Source organism: Aulonocara stuartgranti (genome assembly GCF_965226115.1).
Source record: "Aulonocara stuartgranti genome assembly, chromosome: 23".
In the NCBI taxonomy this organism is placed as follows: domain Eukaryota; kingdom Metazoa; phylum Chordata; class Actinopteri; order Cichliformes; family Cichlidae; genus Aulonocara; species Aulonocara stuartgranti.
In genome coordinates this window covers 22,138,538-22,152,498 of record NC_138958.1, presented here as the reverse complement: position 1 = coordinate 22,152,498, position 13,961 = coordinate 22,138,538, and the positions used below count along the sequence as shown (strand labels likewise).

At 40.9% G+C, this 13,961-nt stretch overlaps 1 protein-coding gene across 2 annotated transcripts in view; it reads left to right on the top strand.

Annotated features, from left to right (window-relative positions):
• The window catches only part of LOC309701437 (uncharacterized protein), a 266,740-nt gene that overhangs the window by 17,185 nt on the left and 235,594 nt on the right, over positions 1-13,961 (top strand). For both annotated transcript variants that reach the window (XM_082525624.1, XM_082525625.1), the window contains exons 11-12: positions 368-775; positions 2,799-3,230. In XM_082525624.1, the coding sequence (XP_082381750.1) occupies positions 368-775; positions 2,799-3,230 (840 nt within the window). The remainder of the gene's footprint in view (positions 1-367; positions 776-2,798; positions 3,231-13,961) is intronic.

Sequence of the window (13,961 nt, the reverse complement as noted above, 5' to 3'; positions counted from 1 at the left end):
GCCGGAGGTTTCTTCCTGTTAAAAGGGAGTTTTTCCTTCCCACTGTCGCCAAACTGTTTGCTCATAGGGGGTCATATGATTGTTGGGTTTTTCTCTGTATCTGTTATTATACGATCTACTGTACAATATAAACGCTCTGAAGCGACTGTTGTTGTGATTTGGCGCTATATAAATAAAACTGAATTGAATTGTGAGTCAGTAACAGTCTAAAAACAATGTTCAGCTGCTCTGATGGAAGACGGTTTTAAATGGACTTTCATTATATACAGGACACACATGGACAAGATGGAGTCCGTCAGTAGTGTGTGGTTGTGTTTATGCAGCTCAGATCAAATCTCCACTGAATGTTTGTCTTTTGATATTTCAGTGTTGATCCTGAGAATTCAGATTTTTGTGAAGAAGCTAAGTTCTTTGGGAATCTGTTCTGTGCAGCAGCAGAGAGAGAACAGCAGACAGCAGAGGAGATACTGGAGCTGTTATCATCAGTGTGCACATATGAAAGATTCCCTCTTAAAGAGAAATGGTGTGATTTTCTTATGGACCTGTGCTCCTATGAGACCAAAACAGGCGTGAGCATCTTACCATCATTACAGTCAGTTTTCCAGTCAGCTCCTGCAGTCTGGTCCATAAACCTCTCAGAGAGAAAGACCTTCATCCTCCTGGAAGTGCTGAAACTCCAACCAGAGAAGAAACAAGTGGAGCTGACAGGCTGCTCACATGAAGAGAGTGAAGTGAGGAGTTTCCTTCAGTGTCTGCCTTATATCTCACAGCTCAGGTAAATTAATTCTACTTTACATGTTGAATTCTGCATCAGGAGAGCTGCTCTGAGGGAACCACAAAAACTGGCAATTATGGAATGGAAACAGTTTGGGGGCACAAAGCTATTTTTTTAAATACCCAAACATTCTGGCTTGATAACACCTAGTTCAAAATAAAACATTTATTTTGATTAATGGCAGTTCCTTTCCCCAGATAGATTAGATTCATATAGAATCACTCTATGCTGAGAAAACATTCTTAAATCATTGTGTAATTTCCATTTCTGCAAGAAGGCAGTCTTGCAGTCGAAATGCTCATGTTTGGAAAACATATGCTCAGCTTTGGGGTCAGCTGGCTTGGGTGGCTTAGGAGACTCAGACTCAGGGGTTCAGGCCCATGATAAACAGTTTCTATGGAGCCAGCTTAGATTTAGACATAGAAACAACAGCCTGGACAAGGCTGGGCCTGGCTGCAACAGTGACCTTAGGTGAGGAATGTGACAATGCCATTTCCTCTCAGAAGTGGCAGCTGTGACCAATGGGTAGAGAGTAGAGTCCAAGGTAGTTGTAGTCCCTCATCTACTCTTGCCAAAGGTAAATAAATCAGAACTTTTCTGAAGCCTCCTCCCAAATTGTCAACGTTGCTTCCGTATGTTCAGGGCTCCAAGTGCGGCTTGCCCATAAGTGGTTGCTGGGTGCATTACTAGCCAGAGTGTACTATAGTGTTTTGCAGTATAATCACCCAAATGCAGATTGGAAGACGGGCAAAAGTGAAATGAAAATGCACCTGTAATAACTGTTGATATGAAGCCCACAGTAGAATGTCCATAAGAAGAAAAGACAAACTAAAGCCAACAAATAAACATGCTTTAACCAAAGACAACGTGGGAAATACAGTTATGTCCAAATATATTTGGACACTGACACAATTTTTTTTACATGTTTACTGAAACATATCCCAATTATAGTTATATAATGGACATGGACATAATGTGTAAACTCTCAGTTTTCATTTAAGGACATCCACATTCAAACTGGATGAAGGGTTTAGGCGTTTCAGCTCTTTAACATGTGCCACCCTCTGTTTATAGGGACCAAAAGTAATTGGACAATTGATTCCAAGGTTAATTCATGGGCAGGTTTCTTTGTTATGTAATTATGAATTAAGAAGATAAAAGTCCCGGAGCTGATTTGAGGTGCTTGCATGTGAAAGATTTGGCTCTCAGTAGATTGCCTGCAGTCAAATGAGCTCTCCATGCAGGTGAAACAAGCCATCCTTAATCTGTGACTACAGAAAAAATACATCTGAGAAATTGTTACAATATTAGGAGTGGTGAAACCTACGGTTTGGTACATCCTGAAAAAAAAGAAAGCACTGTTGAACTCAGCAAAAAGACCTGGACTTTCACGGACGACAATAATGGTCGTTGATCGCAGAATCATTTCTGTGGTGAAGAGAAAGCTGAAACCAACATAATGGAGAATATTTTTAATTAGGCTGTGCCTCAAACATTTTAAATACAGTAGTTATAAAAGCAGCAAAGTTCTGTGATATTTTGGTTGATGGTTCCATAATTATTTCTGCAACATTAAGTAATAATTTTTTCCATAAAACCATTGTACTAGTTTAAATTTTAATATTTACTTATCATCATTATTATATTTATACCATGACTTTATCTACGCAAGATGCTTTACCAAGAGGGATTCAAATGTAAAACTACAGTATTTTTATGTATTTATATTTAATTAAATATAAGAGTTAAAGTCCCCAGTATGATAATAGTCACAAGATAGAGGGCACACCAAATGTATAATTTAAAGAGCTGGGTACTCTGTATGCAGCATACACATAAATGACAATCATGACCCAGTTTTCAACCCTAATGGTGCAAGAAAGCAGCAGTCTCATCCATGAGGAAAAACTCTACTAATATACAATCACTGAACTGTGGGGATACCTTCACTACATTCAAAATGTACCATGTCTTTTCATGAAATACTATCAATACTCTTTTTTTCCCCTTTTTCTTGTTCCAGTTTTTTTACTTTATGGGCAGATGAAGGAGGAAGGTTTTTTGGGAATCTGTTCTGTGCAGCAGCAGAGAGAGAACAGCAGACAGGAGAGAAGATACTGGAGCTGTTATCATCAGTGTGCGCATATCAAACATTCCCTGTTAATGACACATATACAGATCTTCAATATCAGTGTGATTTCCTGCTGGATCTGTACTCCCATGTGAAGGACTGTGAGACTAAAACAGGCTTGAGTGTCCTTCCATCATTACAGTCAGTTTTCCAGTCAGCTCCTGCAGTCTGGTTCATAAACCTCTCAATAAGAAAGACCTCCATCCTCCTGGAAGTGCTGAAACTCCAACTAGAGAAGAAACAAGTGAAACTGACAGGCTGCTCACATGAAGAGAGTGAAGTGAGGAGTTTCCTTGAATGTCTGCCTTACATCTCACAGCTCAGGTAAATGAACTGTATTTTAAATGGTTAACTCTATGGTTTTGTGAAAGACTGGGATCAATCCCTCATTTCTTTATATTTTTCCAGACTTTCCTGGTTTCCTGGCTGATTTGTTTTAGGATACCATATATATATGTCTTTCACTTTAATTTTAATAATATTATTTATGTCTGTGTCCATGGCCTTTGTATTGTTAGTCCAGTCCAGTTTATTGGCCCAGATGCTTCTCTAGGCAATTCCACTGGCACCGATCGACAAAGTCCTCGGTCAGTTTTCTGTCTTTGTTGGCCCGATTGATGATGAGGCCAACAACTGCTGAGTCATCAGAGAACTTTTGACGGAAGCAGTTAGCAGACAGTTAGCATCACTAAGTGTTTCCCTCTCATTGTTCCAGTGTTGCTTCTCGGAGGCAAGATGAAGAAGTTGCAACCTTTGTGAATCTGTTCTGTGCAGCAGCAGAGAGAGAACAGCAGACAGGAGAGAAGATACTGGAGCTGTTATCATCAGTGTGCAGATATGAACGATTGCCCCTTAAAGAGAAATGGTGTGATTTCCTGATGGACCTGTACTCTTATGAGACTAAAACAGGCTTGAGTGTCCTTCCATCATTACAGTCAGTTTTCCAGTCAGCTCCTGCAGTCTGGTCCATAAACCTCTCAGAGAGAAAGACCTTCATCCTCCTGGAAGTGCTGAAACTCCAACCAGAGAAGAAACAGGTGGAGCTGACAGGCTGCTCACATGAAGAGAGTGAAGTGAGGAGTTTCCTGCAGTGTCTGCCTTATATCTCACAGCTCAGGTAAGTGAAACTAATGCTTAGTTACCAGGTGACTTTGAAAGCAATTTTTAATTTACAGTCTAATAATGTATTTAAGCATTTTTTTTGTTAATCTAATCTGAAGTCATCATAGCTAATAACACACATGTAATTAGACCCTTGTCCTTCTATTTTATCTGCCTTGGTTAATATTTAATCATAAAGTTCTTCACTCTTTTTCTACTTTACATGATTAGCTTTATATAAGAACAGATAGATTATGGGTAAAAAGATATAACAACAACATTTTGAGACCTGTAAATCTAAATATTATTTAACTGTAGCCTGGCTAAATCAACCAGCCCAAAACACAGATTATCTTTGGGGTTCTTTTAATCTGAATTATAAAGTAAGCGTCCAGATGAAAGGTTGTAAAAACAAGGAAATAAAATTGCTACACACAGTTCTCATCAAGTAACAGCTGTGTGCACTGGTAACCCACTGCTACTGCAGGTAGTTGTTCCAACTTTTCAGAGTCTGGAACTCAAAGATGTCTAATGTCAATGTGTGACTGATATAAACCCGTCCAGAAACAAAACAAACTTAGCAGTGCAAAAATAACTCTAGTGGCTTCTCCTGCTAAATTACAGAGACCAAATTAAACAGTTAACCACAGTACATTTTCCCTCTTACAAATGAAACATTACAATACAGATGTGAACTCAAATACATACAGTGCATTAATCCAGCAGAAAAACGGAGTACAGCTCCCCCTGAGATGATTAGTGAAGTCAAACACAGCAACACCTGGTGCCTTAACTATTCCACCCTTTGCGCTTAAACAGACCATGCAGTGAAAACACAGCGTTGAACACCCATGTTACACCAATACAAGCTAGCACTTCTGTGAATGTCTCTGTAGATCCCCATCATCCCTTGCGCTCCCAGGGGTACCCCAAAAGAAACAGAGCCAGCCAGTGGCATGTCCCATAACACTGACCTTCCACCTGGCTACATTACTCTTTTAAATAATTATATATTTCACTGTCACCAATATTATATTTACCCACTGTGATTTCATCCACACAGGATTATATGTCAGTTAAATGTCAACTTTACTCCATTTCATACGGAAACATGTTCACCGCTGTGTTGGACTTTGTCAGTTGTGTGTTGCTTTGAAGTCTAATGCTGTATTTTACATACATGCATGAGTTCATGAAACTGAGCTGTTATTATGGATTAAAGAACAACAACCAAATTACATACTGTTCTTTTCAGAGTGCTGATTTTGGTTGTTATTTTTTAGGTATAATGACTTTACAATCTCATTTATTTAATAAAAAATAAACTCACAGAGCACTGATTTAACGACAATAATTCAGTCTTTATAAAATTCACAAAGAAAGGAAAATACTCCATAAAAAAACAGAATAAGTTCAAACTGGTATTTGTTATATGATATGTTTTGCATTCTCCACTGCAACCACTGAACATCCAGGGTATGGACATTGAGGCTGTGGACAGCTACAGGTACCTTGGTGTTCATCTGAACAATAGACTGGACTGGACTCATAACTCAGACGCCCTCTACAGGAAAGGGCAGAGCAGGCTGTACCTGCTGCGGAGACTCAGGTCGTTTGGAGTGGAGGGCCCACTCCTGAAGAAATTCTATGACTCTGTTGTGGCTTCTGCTATCTTTTATGGTGTGGTCTGCTGGGGGCAGCATCTCTGCTGGGGACAGGAAGAGACTGAGCAGGGTGATCCGAAGGGCCAGCTCTGTTCTAGGATGCCCTCTGGACCCAGTGGAGGTGGTGAGTGACAGGAGAACGGCGGCTAAGCTGTCATCCCTGATGGACAACATCTCCCACCCCATGCAGCAGACTGTGACAGCACTGAGCAGCTCCTTCAGTGGGAGACTGCGGCACCCACGGTGTGGGACGGAGAGATTTCGCAGGTCTTTCCTCCCCACTGCTGTCAGACTCCATAATAAAGACTTTAACTGATCAAGCACACACATCCATACATATGCAATAATACTAAGTGCAATAATCCTTTCTGTCATCGTTGTATTTTTACTCAGTTGTATATAGTATTTGTATTTGTATTCTATTTTTATCTTATTGTATATTTATTTTATTTTATTCTACTGTATATAGTATTTTATTTTATTCTATTCTGTACAGTTGTGTACTGTATTTATTCTTATTGTATTCTAATTTTTGCCTCATAACTTTTGCACTGTCCACTTCCTGCTGTGACAAAACAAATTTCCTACGTGTGGGACTAATAAAGGTTATCTTATCTTATCTTATCTTATGTTATTGGCTTTTCATTGCTGTTCAGATGACCTGCATATGTGTAAATATTTCTTCTTGTTGTTCCAGTGCTGATCCTGAGACGTCAGATGAAGAAGCAGTCAGGTTCTTTGTGAATCTGTTCTGTGCAGCAGCAGAGAGAGAACAGCAGACAGGAGAGAAGATACTGGAGCTGTTATCATCAGTGTGCAGATATCAAACATTCCCGTTTAATGAGAGATACATGGATGATGACTATCAGTGTGATTTCCTGCTAAATCTGTACACCAATGTGAAGGACTATGAGACTAAAACAGGCTTGAGTGTCCTTCCATCATTACAGTCAGTTTTCCAGTCAGCTCCTGCAGTCTGGTCCATAAACCTCTCAGAGAGAAAGACCTTCATCCTCCTGGAAGTGCTGAAACTCCAACCAGAGAAGAAACAAGTGGAGCTGACAGGCTGCTCACATGAAGAGAGTGACGTGAGGAGTTTCCTTCAGTGTCTGCCTTATATCTCACAGCTCAGGTAAGTGAAACTAATGTTCTGGAAACAGCTTCACAGGAAGTGAAATTATAACTCTCTCGTGTTCTTATAAAAACCATTTATCTGCTGTCCACTTTGAATCCTTAGTTCTTGGTGTTCATCATTTCTGCTCTTTTGTCTCTTTGATCTTCAGGCTTTCCATCGACATGGTCTTGCTCCTGTTTCAGTGGGTAAGAAGAGGCAGAGTGGTCTGTCCACTGGCTGTGGAAGAGCTTTCTCTTGTGCCTAAGAAAGCTCGACCATCACAGAGAGTATTGTTGAGGGCTGTCAGTAGTTTGGCTTCCCTGCTGAGACACTGGACAGTCGAACGGTTGGACCTGACTGAGAGCTGCATCCCTGCTCAGGGTCTGATTACTCTGCTGCTCCATGATGGTCCTCTAACAGTCAAGTAAATGTCTTTCCTGAACATCACAGGCCAAATAAAATGTAGTTTTTAAAAACAGATTAACTTGTTTTTCTCTCTCTTTATTTTTTGCAGACTGAGTGAAGAGAGCTTCCAACAGCTTCTGTGTCTCCTCCATGAAATCCAGAACAAGGACTTAACGTTGTCCTTCTTGAGTAAGGTTGGTGGAGACCTGACCTCCTGCTGTCTGAACTGGGAGCTTCTTCACTATCTGCTGCAGCAGGCGTCAGCTCAGACCATCACTGTGAACCTGAGGAAGAACCTCTTCTTACAGGAGGAAACCACACGTCTGCTTCCCTTTCTGGACAGGATTGTGTTTAAAAGGTGCTGAATGTAGTTTGATCTTTTACCAAACACAGTTTCTGCTGTTTAATCAGGAGGATTTGAAATGCTGTCTCATCTTTAATCAGAAGTTTATGGATCCTTTAAACAAAGTTGGAAATAAACTGTTTATTTTCAGGCCCAGTCCCAGCTTTGTGATGAGCTCCATCAGAGAGCTCTGCAGAGCTCATGACAGTCACGCTGTACCCAGTTTACTGAGGTCACTTGGTCATGTGATCAACCTGAGCTGCAGAGAGCTGGACTCAGTGGACTGTGCTGCTCTGATCTTCATCCTCAAACACGGAGACAGAGTCAAACTGAACCTCCTGTGGACCTCCATACCAGCAGAGGGAGCAGAGTCCATCCTCTTCATGCTGGACAACGTTTCTCATCTCAGGTCAGATATTAGAGCTTGTTTCTCAGTGCTGTCCAACACAGTCATCAGCTGGTTCATTTCTGTATGTGTTTTCCTTGCAGTGTTGACAGGAATCAGCTGCTCAGGTTCATCCACTGCTGTGCTGCCTGTGACGTCCAGCAGGAGGCAGCGTCAGGCCTGCTGAGGACTCTGCAGCACAGGTTGGATCTGTCCTGCTCCTCCTGTGTGGAGCTACCAGAGGAGGATCAGCCTGAGCCTCTGAGTCTGACTGCTGATGACTGCAGGGCCGTCTCCACCATCCTGACACACAGCAGCCGGGACACACAGCTCGACCTGCGAGACTGTGAGGTGGAGGACAGCGTGCTGGACCTGCTGTTTCCTGTCCTCCACAGGGTCCGCCTCAGGTGGGAAAGACCACAGAAGAGTCTAAACCAGTGAGAAGCTCGTTCACACTGGTGTTGATGCATCCTGATAGTTTCTCTTTGCTCTGTTTGTCCTGTTTAGAGTCAGTAAAACTGTCCTCGTCCAGCTGCTGTCTCTGGTTCCTGTGAACAGTGAGAGGGACACAGTGAGGCGGGCGGTGTCCCTGTGTGCAGCTCTGGGTGGAGAGCTGGATCTCAGTCACAGCACGCTGGATCAGAGGGTCTGTGGGGCTTTGGTCCAGATGCTGGACTCGTGTGAAGGGCTGACAGAGCTGGACCTCAGTCACTGTCAGCTCACTGACCAGCTGCTGCTCCCTCTCATCACACATCTGCACAAAGTCCAAGTCCTGGAGTGAGTGTCACACACTGATCCTTCTCTGGGAGACACCAATAACCATCAGCCTGTTCACACACACTACAATAATATGATGTGCAGTGATCACTTAGAGCCTCTTGTTGTATTTGTGTTACAGTCTGAGTCACAATCAGATCACTGATGCTTCGACTGATGTGTTACTGCAGCTGCTCTCCATCAACCCCTCCATCGACTGTGTGCGGTGAGCCAACATGAATCAGTCTCCATCAGTGAAGGAGTTTCTCCTCAGACTCTCAGAGGAATCATTCACAGTCTGAGCTCACATGGATTCATGTTGTTCTGAGTGAATGAGTGACGTCTGCTCTCTCTGCTTTGGTCTCTTTCTAGACTCTACAGCAACAACATCGTGCACAGAGCAGCCTTCAAGGAACACAAGCAGTGTGAGATCTGGTGAAGCACTCGTCACCATCATCATCATCATCATGATGAACATCATCATTATCTGGGATTCACTGGTTTCCTCTGTTCTTGTCGTCATTACATGAAAATAGTGGGTGGAGTGGGAGCACTGATACTGTGTTCATGGACTCAGTGTAATGTTGTAGTGTACGACACATTGACATTAGATCAGATGGGTTTTGAAGACCATCTTAATTTTTTTTCTTTTTTCTACAATGACTTGAAGACAGTTTATATGGAGACAACGAGCAGCCAACAGTGTTTGTTTCAATTACCCACTGTTGCTTTTGTTTCTGAGCTACTGCAGATTTTTCTTTGATGAAGGTCAGATGTCTAACTGGTCATGTGATGATGTAACAGTCCTGGGTCTTGGACCCACAATTTTGAGTTTTGCATTCTCGGTCTAATCTTTTGGATTTCAAGTCTTTATTTCCCCATGCAGTTACTTCCTGTTTTATTTTGATAGTCATTTGTCTGTGTTCCTTTTGTTTGCTTGTCCTGATTGGTTTCAGCTGTGTCTCATTCCCTTAATCTGCCCACTTTTATATTTACCTGTTAAACCTGAGAGTCCTGCATACTGGCCTTGCTGAAACTTGCCAGATGATCATCTTGATGTTTACACATCTGATATTTCTGTAATAATTGTGATTCTGTTATTTTATTATTGAGACAAAACACAGAAGCCATCACCATTTATCAGTGCAGTGAGTCGGTCATATTTATTATTTGTACTTTTGTGATAATGGTATTTATTCTGGTCTACATGCTTCAACAGGACAAAGTAGAGAGACTCTACAATGATGTCTCAGATTAACGATGCAATAAGTGAGCAATCAGGATAAAACCGTGTTTGGTACTTTAACATAACTGGAAGAAATGATCATAAACATGTAAATCATTTTTAGTTTGTATTTCATGTTAAGAGATACATGTGATAATGATCATTTTCTGTCCTCTTTCTGTCTCATTTATGAGGGGTGGCTGTAGCTCGGGGTAGAGCAGGTCAACTACTAATATAAAGGTTGCTGGTTTGATCCCTGGCTGCTCCAGCCTGCATGTCAGATGTCCTCAGGCAAAATGCTAACCCCAAGTTAAGCACAGCCTGTATGAATGTGTGGATGAGGCATGTTGTGTAAAGTGCTTTGAGTGCTCCAGGGGCCCGTTCTTCGTACCTCGCTAAGTAAGTTAGCTGGATTTGATTGTTGACGATTTCGCGTGATCCTGGATCGTTCGGTTCTCCGAAGCTCATCCGGGACTTGCTGTCATAGCAACAGAGCCGTAAGCGTAAACCTGCTCGGGAGCAGGTTCACTTTATGTAAACAGGATTAGATCGCGGCCACTCAGGTATGTCCGCTTCATTTATACGAAAGCAACAGCGATATTTTACCACTGTTTCACCATAAATAAATATTATCAATGTAACTAAAGATAATGCAGTATTTGATCCTTTTATTGATGTCACACAGATACATACAGGTCATTTCCTAAAAAAAGGGAAATGTACTATTAACATTCTATTACATGTATTTGATTATTTCAGATGTAATTCATATTTCAGAGTAGTAATTGTAAATTACTTCGTGTAATCAAGATGAGAGACCACGGCTATAAAAGCGAAGGTGGATTTGGGAAGCCTGTCGCAGCCATGTCCTGTCCGTATACGCGAGCCACCCATTGCGGAAGGTGCAAGATTGATAAGGAGAGTCCTCAGAATTCAGCGTATATTGTGGGATAGACAGGATCCTTTAGCTCAGCGCGACAGTGTGCTCATTGAGAGATATCGATTTTCCCGTGAGGGTATTATTTACTTAACCAACTTGTTGACGAGGGGGTGCAGGACCACCACCTGTCTTTTTTTTTGCTCTGCCCTTTTCTTGGTTGCTGTTATAAACAAACAAACAGATTATTTCAGGGTCTCTTTCCAAGAGACTAAAAGCAATATAAGTGATAAATATTACCATTCTGTAGAATATTCTTATATTTCACTTTTACTTGTTCCCATGTTCTAGTGGGTCCTGTTGTGGCTCTAATGTGAAAGAGGATATAATGTAATATAATATAATATGATATAATATAATATAATATGGTGTAATATAATAAATCTACCCTACCGCCTACTGGTGTTGGCCAGAGGGGCCGATGGCGCGATATGGCAGCCTGGCTTCTGTCAGTCTGCTCCAGGGCAGCTGTGGCTACAACCGTAGCTGCCTCCACCAGTGTGTGAATGTGAGAGTGACTGAATAGTGGCCTTGAAAAGCGCTATACAAATCCAATCCATTATTATTATTATTATTGTTATTATTAAATTACTTACGAGTTTAATTTGTCAGCAACTTTCTGCCAGCCCTCTCTCCTTGCTTTTGCAGCCTTTGCAGTGTTCCCTTGCGTTTTAATTAGACTCTGAAACTCCTAAAATCCCTCACTCAAGAGTTCTTGCTCTGCTGCCGAAAAATACCGAGCGCGCTCCTTCGACATTTTCGCCGACCAATCAGAGGGTTGCCGATCAATGTTTCTACTATCGATGCATAGCCCCTGTTAAGCCACCCAGTGATCTCACATTACTTCATCCAGCTATACTAGAGGTGGGAATCACCATACATCCCACGATACGATATTATCACAATACTTAACGCACGATACGATATTATTGCAATTTTTTAAAAATATTTTGCGATATTCAGATTCTGTACATAAAGGTAAACTTTATCAATATTCATTTTATCTAATATCAAAGTCTCACACTCAGTCTTTCTCTCATTTCAGTCAGTTTTATTGTTGACAAACTGAACGGTTTGTATTACAGTCTAGTCCAACTTAACTGAATGCAACCATCTGGTACAATTATATTGTATATTGTATATTATATTATATTACAATTAAATTAAAATAAGTAAACTGTCATGTTTATTCCTGCCAAAAAACAGTTAAACACATTTGGACAGTGAAGGAATATCAGGATTCTTGCTCAGAAAAAGGATCAACATGCTCTGAAGTCAGAGTTCCAGTCCACAAAAACCTTTTTTGTAACAAAATATCGATTTCTGCTGTCCCTGTATCGATACATTATTAGTAAACAAAATATCACGATACTACACAGTATCGATTTTTCCCCCCACCCCTAAGATATACTAATCGTCAACAGCAGGTGTGTTCGGAGAACCGGAATAGCGAGCTCAAAGTTGGCGCGATGATTTGACCTTGGATGTGTCATTTGATCTTGGATGTAGTAAGCGATGTACGAAGAACGGCCCCAGGAGTATACAAAAACACTGTGCAAGAATTTATCCTTTAATGTATTTCAGGTTTTTAAATGTAACTTTTTTTTACCATATTAATGTAGAGCTTCATATAGACTGGGGGAATAAATAATAAAAGTTTGGATGTCTGTAATCGACGTGATTCTGTTTCAGTGATTGTAGTTATAGAAAGTCAGTCATTATACAGTATCTGTAATTCAGGAAATTTGTACAGAAACAAAATGCCAGCTTGAGAGGGATGGGGAGATTGTATCATTCAGGAAATACTTAACGAGTATGTCAGTCTCATTTAGATAAAAGATCCAGCAGACTCGGATGTGTCAGTACAGCTGGCACAGTCGCACAGAGGAACCAGGATCACACCACATCATTTTCTCTTTGACAGTGTAACATCAGAGCATTAAGCTTTTGGATTGTTTGACCACACATACCAAAGGGCACCAACAGGAAAGACCCTAATTTACCTTTAAGCCCCCTGTACATGTAGAATTTTTCACTTTTACTGTTACTTTAGTCTTCTTGCTATACTTTAAATAACTTTTCAGTTCTATATTTTTTAGAACCTTTGTTTACAATCATTTATTTGCATTACACTGATGCCATGTAACCAACACAGCATATTGCATGTCAGGCTGAAAGGTTAACATTCTGGAAAATTATTCAAAGACCTGAAGTGAAACAAACCTGATTTCATGGCAGAATCATAACTAATGCTCTTTGTAAGCTGATTTCAGCCCCTAAACAGTGGCCGAAGGAAAGAATCTGCAGAATAATGTGGACACATGTTAGAAGTTTCCTGTCGAGTGTACAAACACTAACACCTCACCCACACAGTAAAGTGTGTAGCTAGAAAGAGTGATATTAGTCTATATCCCTGTCTCAGACTTAAAAACACTGTGACGTTTTGCTGGCCTTTACTGCCACGTTCTACTTAACACAGAATCTCACATTTTCTCCCTTTCCCTCAAACACACATTTTAAGTGCAAAAATAATTTATGGCAATAATCAGTAATATAAATAGCATCATTGCAGCCCTTGGTGAGCACCATGGACAGCAACCACAGTCAGTTTATACTATAACCTCACATTATCTTCTTCAACCAGACTATCACAAGGCAGAAACAGATCCAGGCATGCTAGGATAACACAAAGACAACTTTATTGTCATTAAGTCCATTAACCACAGGTCCTCAAAGCCTCACTGGATGTACCAACAACCAAACTCTTTTATAGAGATCCTCATTCAGCAATCGTTTCTAATGGATGTGCTTCTAGATCTATCACACACACATTACATTATGAGCACATATTTTCCAGATTTAGGTGGTAACAATATTTCAGTCCATAACAAAATCACAAACCATTCAACCATCAGAACTTTGTCCTTGTGCTACTGTCAGGTTTCCTGGGTCCAGCGTTTTCAGTTTTCTCATGTTCAATTTATTTCCCACATTCAGTTTTCTCGTTTTCTGTGCCAGCGTACCGCCTGTGTATTGTGTTCCAGTTATTTCCATGTATCATTAGTCAGACTAAGTTCAGCTGCGTACTCACCGGTTTCTAAACATTCATCACCCAGCCTGTATTT